The sequence below is a fragment of the Crassostrea angulata genome, chromosome 3 (genome assembly GCF_025612915.1).
Source record: "Crassostrea angulata isolate pt1a10 chromosome 3, ASM2561291v2, whole genome shotgun sequence".
Lineage (NCBI taxonomy): Eukaryota > Metazoa > Mollusca > Bivalvia > Ostreida > Ostreidae > Magallana > Magallana angulata.
Window position 1 is genome coordinate 31,443,016 of NC_069113.1, and position 15,606 is coordinate 31,458,621.

The 15,606-nt window shown below is 32.5% G+C and overlaps 2 protein-coding genes across 3 annotated transcripts; one reads left to right on the plus strand and one right to left on the minus strand.

Annotated features, from left to right (window-relative positions):
• Window positions 1-138: 138 nt before the first annotated feature.
• Window positions 139-9,919, plus strand: LOC128178536 (3'(2'),5'-bisphosphate nucleotidase 1-like). 2 transcript variants are annotated; one of them, XM_052845758.1, is made up of 8 exons: window positions 139-283; window positions 3,905-4,006; window positions 4,720-4,842; window positions 5,318-5,428; window positions 5,871-5,919; window positions 6,262-6,402; window positions 7,069-7,214; window positions 7,605-9,919. In XM_052845758.1, the coding sequence occupies exons 1-8, from the start codon at window positions 164-166 to the stop codon at window positions 8,034-8,036; spliced, it is 1,224 nt and encodes a 407-aa protein (XP_052701718.1). In that variant the 5' UTR covers window positions 139-163; the 3' UTR covers window positions 8,037-9,919. The 2 variants fall into 2 exon arrangements, with proteins under 2 accessions (XP_052701718.1, XP_052701719.1); XM_052845759.1 differs by lacking the exon at window positions 4,720-4,842.
• LOC128178539 (uncharacterized) lies at window positions 8,370-14,558 on the minus strand. The gene is made up of 4 exons (XM_052845764.1): window positions 14,453-14,558; window positions 12,863-13,024; window positions 12,640-12,753; window positions 8,370-12,484 (listed from the first exon to the last, which is right to left on the minus strand). The coding sequence occupies exons 1-4, from the start codon at window positions 14,494-14,496 to the stop codon at window positions 12,271-12,273; spliced, it is 534 nt and encodes a 177-aa protein (XP_052701724.1). The 5' UTR covers window positions 14,497-14,558; the 3' UTR covers window positions 8,370-12,270.
• Between the last annotated feature and the right edge of the window lie 1,048 nt (window positions 14,559-15,606).

Genomic DNA, 15,606 nt, shown 5'->3' on the forward strand with positions numbered 1-15,606 from the left:
AAATCAATGCTTATCTATGTTTAAATTTGGATAAATACGTAATATATATTTTCATCGACAATAGTCCTTGATATTGATTCAAAAACATATCAATAAAATAGACACAACATAAATTTGACTTTTCAGAGTTTACGACATCTGCAGGTTGTTTACACTGACAAACATGGCTTCCAATCCGTCTCTGGTGATGCGAATTTTGTCTGCTTCTGTAGCAGTTTCAAATCGCGCTAGTAACATTATAAGAAATGTCTTAACTAAAGGAGATCTTGGAATTGTTGAAAAGGTTTGTAATTCAGTTTTAAACGGAATAGCACATGCAATTATAAGTTTAAAATTTAATCTGTGTTTAGACATGTTTTGTATACAAGCATTTATTGTTTTCGTTTAATTTACTTTATCATATTTAACCGTGATCTTTTACCATTAACAAGAAACCTATCGATACAACATTTTCTCCAACTGATTCGCCCCATCATTATGTTCTTCATAATAAATGATATTTTGAATTCATGTCTATGTACAGTACTATAATTACTGTAATAGGATATTACCCTGTTATAGCAATTATGTATTTGTCACAACTATATATAGACTTATAATATAAGCTGGAAGTGTCTTAGAACCTTTGATAAGTTTGAATCTTCCAAGGTTGCAAGACTTCTATTTTAAAATATGACACATCTGAGAACATCTGTTTTTTCTTATCATCTTTAATGATTTTTTTTTCATGTAATTATAAAGGGACTTCAGAGAGTAGATAAAGTTAAATGTTATTAATTTTCATTTGCTTTTGTAAATATAAATATTTATTTTCTTGCAACGTGGATTATAATTAAAGTTAGAATGTCATAGATATCTTAATACAGTAAAACACACTTATAACGTTGAAGTGTCAGGGACCGGCAATTTTGTTTCGTTATAAACAATTCGTTATAGCCGTTAGTTTCACAATATGTTTGAAATCCTCTGGGAATGAAAATCACTTCACTCTAAGCATCAATTTATTATAAGTGTGCTCACTATAAGCATGTTTTACTGTAATGAGTGAAACTAAGAATCCTTTTTGATTTTGTTTACATTTGGTGCATTTATTGGTAAGAATAGACTTGAATGCCCAGAGACATCCTCTCAAAGTCAGGGATCTTGAGTCCACTTGTGGCCATCTCACAGTCACTAGTGGACTTAGGACCTGTGATGTTGTGAGGAGGGCCAAAGACAGAACTGAAACTATATAATTTTAGCTCACTGATTACAATTGTACTAAAAATTTTAATGGATTTTAGAAGTGATCTAAATGTTTGTTAGGTTGTAAAGCTATTAGGTTGTAAAACATTTCTTTCTTTACTTAATGGCGTTTGTTACAGACTGTGGAATCATTTTTATTCATGGGGGTAAATTTTCGTGGGTAGCCAAAATTTTCATTGTTCATGGAGACGAAATTTCGTTGGTAGCAAGTTCTTTTTAATTGATAAATATTAAACATATGCTTGCATATACGTTTGTGGGGATGTGAATTGGTATTGAAATTGGTAGCATGTTCTTTTTAATTAATAAATATTAAACATATGCTTGCATATACGTTTGTTGGCAAGGGTTACCCAAGAAAGCCATGCACAAACATTTGTCACCCATGAACAATGATGATTCTACAGTATGTTAAAATTGATCTGAAACATTGAAAATTTATCAATCATACATTAATATATATATACATCTAATATTGTGTTATATGAATGTCGGTTATTGTCGCAATAATCAGTAACTGGTTTATTTTTATTTGTTACTTACAACATAATTACTGTACTTCCATAATTAGTGTACTTCCATAATTTACTGATGTACTACTAATTAAACCTGAGTTTTAGGGACTTTTTATAAATGCCTAAATTATTACATATTAATTTTTATTTTTTTTTTGTATCTGAAAAAGGTACTGTTACTTGTGATTTTTAAAGAATTTGACCATAATTGTTTATGATTTGGAACTTATTTAAACTGATACATTAATTTTTTGTGGTAAACAATGCCTTTATGTATACTTTCATACACATACACCTATTATTTATTAGTGGTAGGTTGTTTCATTGGTCGTTATTTAAGAAGAATCCATGGGAGAACAAATTCAAACAGAATTTTGTTATTTCCTTTGCAATATTGTAAGAATTACCTTACTAGTATCTTAGAGAGCATGAAAACCCTAGTTAAGACTAATGTTAATATACCTGTATGACTAACTTGTTATCTTTGCTAGGAACAATTTGCATAGTTCTAGTTTCTCAACTTCATGCCGAAGTTCAGAAAATAGAATGAGGTGTGTAAAATGAGCACTTAAACTAGAACAATGACCTAGCAAGTCTTATCCTACAAGAGAACGGTCTGCTTTATCACCTGTGACGTTGTCTCATCAAATATTCAGCTGACCAGTTTTTTAAAGTGCTATGCAGTGCCCCTGTAAACAAGAGTGCAATATATTATGTACCGGTATAGTTAATATACTGCATCTGTTAGTCAATGTCAGTACATGTGTACAAGGTTGGACACACATGAGCGACTAGTTGTTCCTTGTTGTCCTCTCTCTATCTTAATCTGCATCATATATACCGGTACACAGATATTCAAAGGTTTCACCTTATTTTGATATCATGATCTCTAGCTGTTGATATTCAGGTCAAGAAGCATTAACTAGTACTATAGTACACATAGTCATAGTACACATTCTAATGATATGTTCTCATTACCTGTTTGTCAAGGATGTACTCTCTGTTTGACTGTTGTGAAGTTTTTCAGTTACGGGTTGAACTATGCTTCTATTATTTTTCTGAGAAAATATGCAATGTAATTTATAACATACAACAATAATTTGGAGAGAGATAAGATGTGCTTTTGAACCTTTGAAATATATAGAACAAAATCCAATTTTTTTTTATTCATAAAGTAAACAGCTGGTGCATTTGGTTTTCAATGAATTTCAATTGACTGTATACTCTCAAAAAACACAGTCTTCATTGTTTTGATTTAAAACAATGAAATTACTGTTTCATGAAAGTTAAATGGTATATGTATGCACTCCCATTGTGATTCATTGCAGCATATACAATGCAGCTTTTATGTCATACCAAAACTGAAAGATATTTAGACATTGGATAACCTAGCTACAGACTAGCATGAAAATAAAAAAAATGAATATTACCAAGGGTTAAAAAGAAAGAAAATTTTATCATTCATCAAAAATGTGTACATATTAATAGCGCATGTAAATTGTGATGTATGTAATATTGCACTGGATCAGTAGACAAGATATACAATCATGTAAATCCTAGTGTGTATACTAGTTCCTTGTAGATAACAAAATGTATGTTAGCCTTCCTCTATATTTTTTACAATTAACACTGCTTAATTTATTCCAAACTACCATCATGGCAGGATATTATCCTGAAACCCTATATGATGGGGGGGGGGGGGGGGGGGGGGGTTGGGGGGACTGGGTCTCACTGGAGACACAGGGATTGGTTTTTTTTCCATTTTACTACTACATTGTTCTTACCTCATTAAAAATACATCATTTCTGAATGGCATTATATGCAGGCATTTAACAGGTTTATTTTTTGTTTTATAGAGTTATTCTAAACATCAGCCACCAAAATTTAACAAAAATTTGGAGTCCAATCATTTGAGATCAAATTTCGAATTCACAACTGTTTAAACCACAACAATTGATTTTCACAAGCTTGCAGTAATTTTGATTAATTTCCTTGATATACAGATATGTACAACTGTTTTTAAGTAAAATATCCTTGAACAGAGGTTGCAAGTGAATCTTATCCAAAACATAAAATGCCAGGTTTACAGTAACATTACAAGATGAATTGAATTTTAATTTTTGTTTGTTTGTTTTTTTCTCCAGGGTAAAAATGACCTTCAGACAGAGGCCGACCGCTCTGCCCAAAGATGTATTGTGGCTTCCCTACACAAGCAGTTTCCAAATGTGGCCATATTTGGGGAAGAGGTAAAAAGAAAAAAAAAGAGAATATATGAAATCTCTGAATAAGAGACCAATTTCGGTTGACTATTCTAATTAATTGGCATTCATTGGGATATAATTTTCTTGAATACCGGCCAGTAATTACAAAATTAATGACTTATTTTGTAAATTTTGGGGTGAAGGAGTACCTACAAATTCAAATGAGTAAGGTCACGGTCAGTCATGAAATTCAACAGTAAGACTATTTAAGTATGAAATTTGGTTTCAGTTTCAAGATTTTATGATATAGCTAAGCATCTCAGAATTAATTTTATGAAATCTCACTAGCCTAAATAGAAATTCAATGGGCCATTTCCTTTATATCTGTAGTGCCGTAAGTCTGTTCAAAGGATGGGAGTTACAGACTATGGGATATCTTGTTTCCTTGGTTAAAGTTTTGCATTATTGATTATTGAACAAGTATTGTACCAACCCTGATAAGTTGGTATAATATAGTCATCAATGGAAAACCAAACCTGATCTTGCATAAGCTTACTTTTGTGCATACGAGACTGACAGCACAGGCAGCAGATCTCAAAAAAGCTTCACAATGTGCTATTTTCTACAGAGCATGGCAATTGCTCTGCATGGATATTCATTAATAGTACATGTACATGTACTAGCTAGTACATGTACTGGTTAAGTATTGGATGAGGTTGTTTTAAGAAATGAAACATAGTTTCTCTTTCCTTTGTTAGGATGAAATGACACAGAGAACTTTAAGCTTTGTAAACAAACCACAATATGGTACTCTCTCCTCCTGTGTCCCCCATTGGACCCCTCCAAAGATTCTGGAGCTATACGACAAAAACCAGAACTTGGTATGTCTGCCACGTACTTCCTCCTAAATGCTGCACGTTCTAAATCCCAGCCAGTGTCACAGACATACCGTACCTGGAAATTTAGTTACACAAGTTGCATTTACATTATCATTATGTCATATCAGCCAGGTCATATACTAGTACATGCATTAAATTTTATCTATGGAACTGTAAACTTTCTTAACCTCCTTTGCTCCCCAAACTGCATGTGTCATAATTCATCTCTCCTAATTCTTATGACAAGTGCACCATCAAAACAACCAAAATCTTAAATTTGTTACTGCCCAAGTCAATAATAAACCTCAATACAATCTTACATGACTGTCTATTTTCTAATGACCATTGATGCAATGAAGCTGGTAGCACTCTATTTCAGAATATCTACAGGTATACTCATAAGAATGCCATATCTATTATTAGTTTACTGTTCCATGTTTTGCACTGATTTCTTTCAATCTTTGATCTTTATTTTTAGCAACTGGATCCTCAAGAGACGATTCCTAAAGATTTTATAGAGTTAAACTTTGATGAGGAAGTCTTGAAGCACACGTGCCCCGAATACCTCAAAGATACCAAAGATGAAGATGTGAGCTTTTATTTCATTTAAATCTTTTAATACAAATGTCATCTTCTCTCTAAAAATAGAGTTGAAATGACATTTATATAAAATATCCTATACATATTTCATCCAGATGACAGATGATTTCTGCAAAGCATTTTTTCTATGTTATTTTAATGCTGATTAGATTCCTCTGTTTTTATCTTTAAAATATTAAAATTTGATAGGGAGATGGAATTTCATTTGTCTTGTAACCATCAATTTATGAAGCATATTGAATTTCAGATCTAGATTTTTTTAATTTATCCAGTAGGGCCTTCACTTTATTTTGTACAGAAAAAGTGATTATGTACCTTGTGTTAAAATTTCGATTGATTTTGCTGAGCCTTAAAAAAAAACCCAGACAGATTGGGAGCTTTAGGTGTAAAATTTAATTATGTCTGCATTTTAAGACCTTTTAATTTTGTAGGTTGTGATTTGGGTAGACCCCTTAGATGGAACTGCTGAATTTACACAAGGTAAGATTGTCACACATGTAAGAAAGTATTATAATCATTGTGCTTGCCTTCGTAACTCATATCAAAATTATCCAAAATTTGCTCGTTAGTGATATATGCTTGTATTTTGGTAGAAATTCAATTCAAATTATGGGATGGATTTGGTTTTGATTATAACCATCAGTTTAAATTTGAGTACATGTATTGATACATGAATCTGTTGTTGATCATATCTCAAACTAATACAAAGCTTTAAATACAAATTTTTTGCTAACAAATGCTTGGTAATTTATCTAATTATGTCATTATGAATTGCAATTAAAATGAAATATTTGATACATTGTAACGGTATTAATCTTGCAGGCTTCCTGGACCATGTGACAGTGCTGATTGGTATAAGTGTCAAAGGGAACGCCGTGGCCGGAGTCGTACATCAGCCCTGGTTTAACTTCGAGAAGCCTGGATTACCACTGGGGAGGTGCATTTGGGGAGTTATTGGTCTAGGTGGGCACAGTTTATGAAATAACTTTCTTTAAATAAATGCACCTAAAAATCATGACCCATACTTTCCCTAATTTTGTAGAAAAAAAATCCTTATCTTGATTAATCTTAACTGCAGGGTTCAACTTTGCCAGGATATTTGCATTGACTGATGTCTTTGATATACCATAATTTCATGTTACTTACCCAAGACAAATGTCACAAAGATATGGGCTTGTGCATGCAGCATTTTTTATACAAACAAAAAAATCAAATGATGTAAAAATCATTTTAATTTAATAGAACTACTTTATAAGAAAGGAATTCCTGGATATGTGCTGAAACATTGAAAAGTAATGATGGTCATTTTTTTAAGAGCATTTCACTTAAAAATAAATCATTAGGTCACTGGTATTAAAGGATCGATAAATACTTTGGCAGATATTTATGAATGCATGTAAATTTGCATGAAGGGTTATTGAAATACATGTACATTACAGTAAAACATCGTCATGGTAACAGCAAGCTTATAACAAATTAACACTATGATGAAGTCATTTAAATTCTCCCTAATCTTAAAAGATATTAATGGATGTAAGAAATTAAGTTATTAAGAAATCAAAATCTTTTATCCCTGGAACTTTGCGGTAAAGTGTCTGTTTTTTTATTGCCTCATTCTCATACCAACAGGTGCCTTTGGATTTGAGAGGGAGACGCCCCCTTCCAACAAGGTGATAGTAACAACCAGCAGATCTCACTCGGACAGGATGGTGACAGAGGCAGTGGAGGCCTGTAACCCCGACGAAGTGGTCAGGGTGGGAGGAGCAGGTCACAAGGTGAGTGCTGAACAAGGGGGATAACTCTTATATTTCTTCATGTGGTGATTCAGTGTATGTCCCAGAAATGGGGAATACATGTATTATAAAGGAGGAATTTTATAAATTTTCTTTTCTCAATGATTTAGGTATACAAATAGTCTTTGTACTTATTTATGGTAGTTAGACAAAACAGTATGAATCTTTGATTTAATTGGTCAAGGTCAGATAAATACTATTTACCGAATAAAATTTCAAAAAAATTTATATACCAGTATGTGCAATTTTCATGGGAACTCCTCTTGATGTTTTCATTTCATGAAATGTTTAACTGTGGTTTTAAAGCAACAGAATCTAATGTGTCTTTAGTGAAACACAAGCATGTTTATATAAATTCTCATACTTTTTCAGGTTCTTCTACTAATTGAAGGAAAAGTACATGCATATGTATTTGCAAGCAAAGGGTGCAAGAAATGGGACACATGTGCCCCAGAGGCCATTTTACATGCAGTGGGTGGCACGCTGACGGACTTCCATGGCATCAGAATGAATTACAGTGCAGATGTTCAACGCAAAAACACGGGAGGAGTTCTTGCCACAGTTGCAGACCATGGAAAGTTTCTCGGCTGCATTCCGGAACACATCCGCGACGCTATGGATAAGAGCAGCCCGGCCCCTGAATTGGATTTCAAAGGGATTGTTGTTTGTGGGGGTGCAGATCTTGAGAAGGCGAAGCAAAATAACGGCCAAGTATCAGCTGCAAAGAATCCTTCTCCTGAAGAGAATGCAGAATCAAAGAGCTCAAGTGACAAAGTACCAAACGATGTCAATACAAAATTGTAGGAAAAATTTAACAAAGATTAAGTTACCTATATTGTATTTGTTTATGCAAGTTTTGAAGAAGACAAAGTGAAATATAGCAAGTTATTTTAGAAGCTTTTCTGTTTGTTTGTTGGACTATTTAGAAAATGTTGCAATGTTTGGTTGAATGGGTGCAATGTAATGCTAGATAAATACATTCCTCATATATTATTAATATATTACATGTAAAGTCATTTTAATGTACCAGTGCATGTATTATATACATTATATGTATCACTGTATGAATGTGTCAGTACTGAAAGTTTCTTAGAGCAATACCAACATTAATACATTTGTTTGTTTATTTACTTATAGATTGTTTGCTTCATCATTTTTCTTTTCAGCTTCTGTAATCAAAATGAATGTCACATTGAATTATATACAGGTACCGGGTATTAGATAATGTACTTGACAATCTTGTGATGCATTAAATGTTTGTTGGTTTCATACATGTACATGACATTTTGAACAGAATATACTTTCTTCAGCAAAAATTTGAGAATGGGTATTATACATGACATGTGTGTTTAAAATTTTGTGATAACCCAAGCTTATTTACAGGTAGATCCATACAACCATTTGTACAAGCTCTTGCTTTATTAATTTTGGAAGAACTTTTGATATCAGTGATTATAAAGAATATGTAAAAGAAAATATATAAAATGTATTAAGGTAATGTATTTATGTATTATGACTAGAACAAACCCTTGTTGAATACAGTTCTTTATAGTAATTAAGTCAGGACACCTACATGTACCACTTGACCACTTGAACAGTTTGATACAGGTACATTCATGTGCATGATTTAGTAAAGAACATCAGTGCAATAGAACAAGTTGTCAGAAATGTTTATATTTATATTTATTATAAATACAGTAGATAATCGGAGAACATAGCTGAATGATAAAAATCACTGTTTTTTAATCTAATTACAGGTACGAAATTGTGATTCATGAAGAAATATGATATTTTTAAATATCAGGGGTAGTTTTTTGTTTCTTTGCATTGTTTTGTCTACACATGTAACCCTTGCCCAGATGGATTATAAGTCATCATTTTCAGATAAATTTTGTTCAATTTTCTGAACAGCAGCGTCTAGAATTTGTGGTGGTTTTTTAAGGGGTCAAAAAAAAAACCTACCGAACATTTTCATTCTACCAGTAAGTGATAGGGCAATGCATTTCCATAGGTACAAGGTTATTGTTTCATGAATTCTGAATCCATTGGCTGCTCCTGTTTTAATTCTATTGGCTCTGTGACTAGAAGCAGGCAGCTGGTATAGTTTCCGATTCCTGTCAATCTTTTTTGTGTAGACATTTTTTTAATGTACTTCATGAAATTTTCTTTATCAATTTTCATACATTGACATAGGTACGTGCATATTTACTGTGGTATACCTATGTCTGTATTTGTCAGTCATATTTGTCTTGTCTGTAGAACTACATATCTGTGTCAAAACAGCTAGGTTAAAATTATTTTCAATTTAGTGCCATCAAATATGTGTAGATTCGGTGACCTTAGTTGCTATTCGAGGTAACGGTATTTTATATGCATGCACTGTGTAATTTCATTTAATTTCCTTCTATAGATTATATATTACTTTTCTTAGACACTAACATTTTACATTTGTAAAACTGTAATTCATGTAACATGTAAATTTTGATGATATTTCCATTGTAAACATCTAGATTAATACGCCTTATTTATATATAATGCAATGTTCAATGAAGATGACACCAAATAACTAAATCTATGAATGGATTATTTTCCAAAGGTATTTGAACACACACAAAAATTGATCCTGAATTGCAAGAGTAACCACATAAATTTTTAATATTTTGCACCCCCACCCCCCCACCCCCCCCCCCCCCCAAAAAGAAAAGGGGGGATTATTTTATATAAGATAGATCTAGTCATGCTGTAAAATTCAATGCCATCAAATCCACATACAGAGATGTGGTGTATGTGTATAAACTTGTATCTGAAAATCAAATGTACATATGTACAGTATACAGGACTTGCTTCCCCCTTCTTACATTGACATAGTTGTCTTCCTTGTGCTTGCAGGATTATTAATACTAGATAAAGCGGCATTTTAATCAGACTACAAATGCTATTTTCTTATACATGTAGTTATAATTGTGTGTACTGGATTTCATTCTTTAGAAATCTCTTGGGATTTTATGGGTTTTTTCTTTTAATGTTTAATTTTTTTCTTTTCAATACATGTACAGAAACAAGTTCCTACAGTTGTATGTCCTGTTATTTCAACAATGAAGAATTCATTTATTATTCTTCTTTAAAAGTTTTGTTATATTGTTTTATTAATTGATGTTATGTATTTAAAAAAAAAATTACTGAAATCTTAGAATAAATTATATAACCAGATACCTTGTTGTCCATTTTGCTTACTTATATGAAATCCAGTTATGTACCGGTAAACATCAGCTAGTTATGGTAAAATGACATTGTTGTTGACAAAATCCAGTTTCAGTGATATACATGTTAAGAGCAAATGAAATAAATTGCTTTATCAGAACATAGTTATTATAATTTTACTAATTTTTCACTATGTACAATGATATATTTAGCTGATTCCCTTACAATTGCCTTCAACAGACCAATTCCCTGCCAAAAGTTGCATCAGTTCATGGAAGTCCAAAATATTACTAGAAATTTCACTCTAGTGTCAATTCAAAACAACATATAAATCAATCGAGATTTTTTATTTTCTTAAACAAAACCTTACAATTATGTAAATTAGTAACAAAATGAACACTATTATTGAACACAAGTCCAATTGTAAAACAAGTCAAGCCATAACTCATAATTTACAGTACTCCTAAAAACACAGTCATTATCTGTCACTGTAAGGCTGAACGCACATGTACATCCTCTTCTCAAAATGTCAAACAAAATAAAATAAAAAATTAGTCACTTCACAAAAACAAAAAAATGCCTTAACTACATGTATACCTTTTGGTCATTTACACAAAGGTGGATTGGTCAAACATCATAAGGCACATGAAAAATCTTTCAAGCTGACTCATGGTAAATGCCTTTTGATTCACTTAGTCATTACATAGACCCCCATTGGTCAAGCCTCACAGAGTACATGTATGTGACAAAACTTCAATATATTGTCCTGACCAGGCATTACAATACACATGTAATCTGATTGCACTGTCATTTACATGTACAACTGTTCATCATTGCCAAAAATTCCACTGTTAGATTAAAAGCATTGTAATAGTCATACAAGTACTTTGTTTTACATGTAGTAGTAATTTTTTTCAACAATTACGGCACTACTAAATGATATGAAATCTGATGCATCATTCTGCAGTTTAAACTGAGTGAAACTTTTGAACTAAACATACTTGATACAAGAAATATTTTAAACTATAAGAAATATTTCAAACTATTACAGAAATATACATGTATGTGACATATACATTATTCTTTGGTAAAGCATTTAGATGCTAACAAGTTGCAAAAACACTTTTCAATAAACATTCATACTGGGACCAAATTTTTAATCTTTTATTTCATGGTCTTATAATTTTTAACATTAAAACAAGGACATCAAAATAAGTTCAATGGTCTTCAAAACTATTGTAACTTCTCTACTCTTAAATTTTTAACATTTTTTAAAAGATTTATAATAACTTTGTAATAAATAAAACAGAAAAGGTAATTTAATCAAAATGATTTCATGAAGTGGCCTTCGTGAAAGTAATGCACACAAACGTTTTAACACTTAATAACATACAAAAGAAGTATTTAAGCTGAGCAAATAAAGAAGACATTTATCATTATTTTTTTTTGTCTAAATGTGTCTCATAACATAGTATACGGGGGAAAAAATCATTGCACGAAATGGGAATAAAAGTTGACATTTCACATACAATGTACAAGTAGCTTACAAGTAATTCTAAAAGTCATAAAAAGTTAAAGATCCCTGACATTTATATTAGATTTGCTGCCATACTGCACATAAAGTTACACTTTAAAGAACTATGCAAATTACTGTGTGCATTAATTAAACATGATTTAAAAAAAAACAAAAAACAACAAAATCTTCATCACAGACAATATTGCCACAAGCAAAACACTCAGTTTGTCTTCATATAAATAAATAACCCTTTTAAGACAATTCTGGGAGAATCATCAAAGCACAACAAACAAATTTAAACAATTCACATATCTACAAACTTCAGTGATTATTGAGCGTCTGTTGCTGTGTACTTCTGCGTAAGTTCATCCTTCGTCTCCCCATCTGAAAGTCCTCGAGTCTTGAGTTACCCAAATTAAAGGTACTACTTCGAGTCACACGCGACATTTTAGGGGTGTCCTCGGTCCTTGGCATCAATGATCTTCTCTTTTTAGGAGTTTGCTTTGGTGGTGATGGTTGGCGATTTGGACATGATCTGCAAAATTTTCTCATTATTATAATCTTAAATTTAAATACATTCCCATGTACTGTTAACTGCCTTTCAATTCCAATTTTGTTTATTTCTCTACATATACACTCAACCATTTGAGATTCTTGTAATTTACAAAGATAATTCGGTGGCTCACTCACTTTAAATGCTCTTCCATTTCCCATTCCCAACACTCCATTGTACATCCAGAATGGGGACAGGCTCTCACTCCCAGACATCTCTGAATCTCTATAACATCCTCTGGAATTGCTGGCCTATGCAAAGCAAAAGAGCTGATTAAGCCAGTATCATATCAAGTTAACCTCAAGTAGTTTTGTAAAACGAATCATTCAAATTTTACAGCTGCGACAGTCACTAATGTACCTTATAACTGGGAAAGCTTCTTCTTTTTGGCATGTAGGACATTTGTCTAGGCTGGGTTTGCGTATGCTGTCTTCATTGTACAGACACTGTGTGCAAATCCTGTGCTGACAGTAACCGCTGACCATCTGAAGCCTGGGACACAGGCAAATCATACAGTTAAATCTGAAATAATTTAAAGATTTTATGATATCCAGCATAGCATAAAAAATATCAGTGTTAAAGATCATCGGATCATACCAACCCACACATTTGCAAATGTTAAATATTTTAAAAGTACATATAAATTAATAATATTGTTATGTACTTTTTGCATTGCAGATCCCATATGCACAGTGGTTTCCCTTCCTTTAACATCATTTAAGAAATAAACAACGTTATTTAGTGAACATGGCGTTATGAATAGCAATTGCTCTGTTGGCATATTCCATGATGCGCGCTATATTTGCATTTTACCACTCGCAAATACCCTGTATTAGCCTAGACCTTGACATTTAGCTATTACATCAAAAGTAAACATTAAGACTGTAATGTATCTTTTTAATTCACATAGATTTGTTAACAGAATCAATGATATAACAGTAATTCCTTTAAAATCTTATCAAAAACATGTTTTAATATTACATGTAAATATGTCAATTTTAATCGAGTTGAAGAAAAACACATGATGTATCGTATAGTGGTTTAAATCTATAACGTCATGGAAAAGTATATATAATGTTACACCTTATGACGTCATAGTATACTGACAGAGCAATTGCGATTATAGAGAAATAATTGCAGCTCCTCCGTATGGGCTTACAGTGGAAAAGAACAATGGAAATGCAAATATACCAGAATGGACACTGATAGTGTCATTGCATCTCACTCACTTGTCCACTAACCAATGATGCATTTATTTTTGTATTTTGATTACGTCATGAGCAGTGGTAGCTGCAGGTCTGTAGCCCCTGGTCCAAAACTAGCCGTAGCGGCTATTTTAGTGCGTGATAAATACACAATTTTTTTTTCAATGGGTGGTACTGTAGTTCCCAGGTAGTCCATCCAAATTTTTTTTCAGACCGGAAGCTACAGACCTGCATCTAGAGCAGTTGGATAATTCAATCTGGTCAAAGATTGTAAGACGAGTCAGCTCTGATCTGCCTCTTTGTGGGTTTAGGATTGGATCAGAAACCCATGACCATGATGTCTCGAGAAGATGAACGAAACTGAGCACAAGATTTCGTTTTTGATTTCCATTTTATATGTTTGTTATTTTCTTTTATTTGCAGTAAAACTAACAGACTAAAACTTCTCCCTGACCTGCAGTTACTCAATTTCCTTCGGTATCTATTACCAGTGACTACTGCATCTTAAAAGGAAATGTGCAATCTTACATTGTGGAATTTGAAGCATCGATAAATATCACATTACTCAAACCATATATTGTTTACACAAATCAAATATTGTGCAATTTCAAGGAATGTGTACAAAGCATGATGATGATCCATTTGGAGTGCAGAGACCCGATATTGTATTAGTTAATAAATTGTCGTATATATACAAAATACAAAAGGATAATTTAATAACACATAGAAGCCATATTTTCTTTACCTTTGTTCATACGAACTCTGAATTTCTTGCAGACGTGCAGTCATTTTCCTTGTTGTTTACGCTCTTCAACGTTCGCGCTTACGCGATCACATGATGTGTAAGACGATTTTTAATTGGTTGTTTAAGAAGTAAGCGCGGAGGTCAATCCCGATTTTTCTCGGCGCGGATCCAGTGACTTTGGTGAGATCGTACAGTAACATTTGATTGATATCCACGATATCTCCATAAAGTTTATAATACATTTTTATCCAAGTATACTATTCCAAATCTTTTAAAAGTATTTTAAGAAGGTTGTTATGAACAAAATTACCTAAATTTATCTATATAACGTTATCATGTTCTTGTAATATTTTTTTTTTTTTACAAAAATTACACACTTGTAAATTTATTTACTCCTAAATGGGATGACAGCAGTTTCATTATTTAATTAAGCGACTTCTCTTGCTAAGATACTCATTTGATGAATCGCATATAGCCTAAACCATGCATGGATCTAGGACGGTGAGGGGGGGGGGGGGGGGCCAGGTACAGATCTGCACATTTATTTCGTCAACTTTTAGGCAAAATTAAAATTGTTCAAAGAAGAATTTTGTAAGAATATTGTAATTTATGCAATTGTAACAATTAATTTATTAGAGAAACTTCATTTTTTCAGAATGCAAAACCGAATATTATGTTAATTAGTCAGTCAGTTTTTACCTTTAGATACTACCGTTTGCTTATAATTGCAAGTAAACTCCGTTACTAGGTGCAGAACTCTAGCTCTACGTGACCGTCAACCGAAATTTTTACGTAAAGTTACACTTCTGCAGCTACTCCGTAAAATAAAAAAAATCTCAGTTTGATTTTTTAAAATTAATCAAATTGTTTACTTTTTGATTGACCTAGCTCCAGGTCGAATATATAGCTCCCGGTCTGAAAACGTTCGGAAGGACCGGACCCAGGTCGTCCATCCGTCCTTTTTTCAGATTGGGAGCCACTTACCTACAGCTACATTTTGTACAAATGTAAATTAATAATACGTTTTCAAGTACCTCTATAATGGGCCGTTTTATGAAAATTAACTGAACTTGATGAACTGTCTTGGAAGGAAACCAGGTTTCAGAATAAAGATAATAAAAATTGCTACAAAAAATAAATACTTGACATAGAAT